This window comes from Rhea americana, unplaced genomic scaffold, assembly GCF_003343005.1.
Source record: "Rhea americana isolate MKP2758 unplaced genomic scaffold, rheAme1 scaffold_1017, whole genome shotgun sequence".
Lineage (NCBI taxonomy): Eukaryota > Metazoa > Chordata > Aves > Rheiformes > Rheidae > Rhea > Rhea americana.
The window spans coordinates 1-1,412 of record NW_028185059.1 but is presented as its reverse complement, the minus strand read 5'-3'; the positions used below and the strand labels follow the sequence as shown (position 1 = coordinate 1,412).

Genomic DNA, 1,412 nt, shown 5'->3' with positions numbered 1-1,412 from the left:
GCACGGGGGTGTGCGTGTGTACAGGAGTGGGTGTGCACAGGGGTGTGTGTGTGCACGGGGATGTGCGTGTGCACGGGGCGGGTGTGCATGGGGGTGCGCACGTGCACAGGGCGGGTGCATATGTGTGCACGGGGGTGTGTGTGTGCACGGGGGTGTGTGTGTGTACAGGAGTGGGTGTGCATGGCGGTGTGCATGTGCAAGGGGTGTGTGCATGCACGGGGGTTTGTGTGTGCACGGGGGTGTGCGTGTGCACGGGGTGGGTGCGTGTGCGTGTGTGCGGGTGCGTGTGTGCACGTGTGAGTGTCCCAGGCCCAGACGTGGTCCCAGCAGGGGCGGAGGGAGCCAAGGGCAGATGCAGGCAACTGGGAGGTGCAGGAAGGTACTGGGAGGCACTGGGAGGCGGTGGGAGGCACTGGGAGGTGGTGGGAGGCACTAGGATGTGTTAGGAGGTACTGGGAGCTGTGGGGGGCACTGGGAGGTGTTGGGAGGCACTGAGAGGTGCTGGGAGGTGCTGGGAAATACTGGGAGGCACTGGGAAGCACTGGGAGAGGCAGACCCCAGCAGCCATCCCTGTCCCCTGCCCGCCGCCCCCCGCCTGCTCCCCCCATGTGCCCCCCTCGTCCCCACGGGGTGCCGCGGCCCCTCAGCCCCGCGGGGGGGCCCAGGAGTCCGGGCCCCACGGCGGGGGCGGCGGGGGGGGGACACTCACGTGAAGGCGAAGGCCACCAGCGCCCCGCTGACCACGATGAAGTCCAGGATGTTCCACAGGTCCCGGAAATAGGCACCTTGGTGAAGCACCAGCCCCAGATCCACCATCTGCCGGGAGGGGACGAGGGGGTGACGGGGGCGCCGGGACGGCCGGGACCCCCCAAGCCTCCACCGCGCCCCGTCGCGGCCGCCCCCCACCCCGCTCACCTTGATCACCATCTCGAAGGTGAAGACGCCCGTGAAGACGTAGTCGAAGTAGCGCAAGACCTGGGCACGAYGGCGAGAAGGTCCCGGGGGTGCCGAGGACACCGGTGTGGGGCCGCCCGGGGTCACCCGGCTTGACCCAGTGGCCACGGGGATGAGTGACCCCATTGCAGGACCCCGAGGTGGGTCTCGGGGGCAGGAGAAGGTGGCCATGGGGACGAGTGGCCCCATAGGTAGGTCTTGGGGGCAGGAGAAGGTGGCCATGGAGATGAGCAGCCCCTTGGAAGGACCCTGAGGTGGGCTTTGGGGGCAGGAGAAGGTGACCATGGGCGCAAGTGGTGCCATAGGTAGGTCTTGGAGGTAGGAGAAGGTGGCCATGGGGACAAGTGGCCCCATTGCAGGACCCCTAAGGTAGGTCTCATAGGTCTCAGGGCTAGGAGAAGGTGGCCATGGGCACAAGTGGCCCCATAGGTAGGTCTTGGAGGTGGGAGAAGGTGGCC

At 67.6% G+C, this 1,412-nt stretch overlaps 1 protein-coding gene across 1 annotated transcript in view; it reads right to left on the bottom strand.

Annotated features, from left to right (window-relative positions):
* LOC146601466 (voltage-dependent P/Q-type calcium channel subunit alpha-1A-like) overlaps positions 1–568 on the bottom strand; it is a gene marked incomplete at its 3' end in the record, with an annotated part of 6,813 nt that extends 6,245 nt beyond the window's left edge. Inside the window, exon 1 of the mRNA XM_085305323.1 lies at positions 557–568. Within this exon, the coding sequence (XP_085161449.1) occupies positions 557–568 (12 nt within the window). The remainder of the gene's footprint in view (positions 1–556) is intronic.
* Positions 569–1,412: the final 844 nt, after the last annotated feature.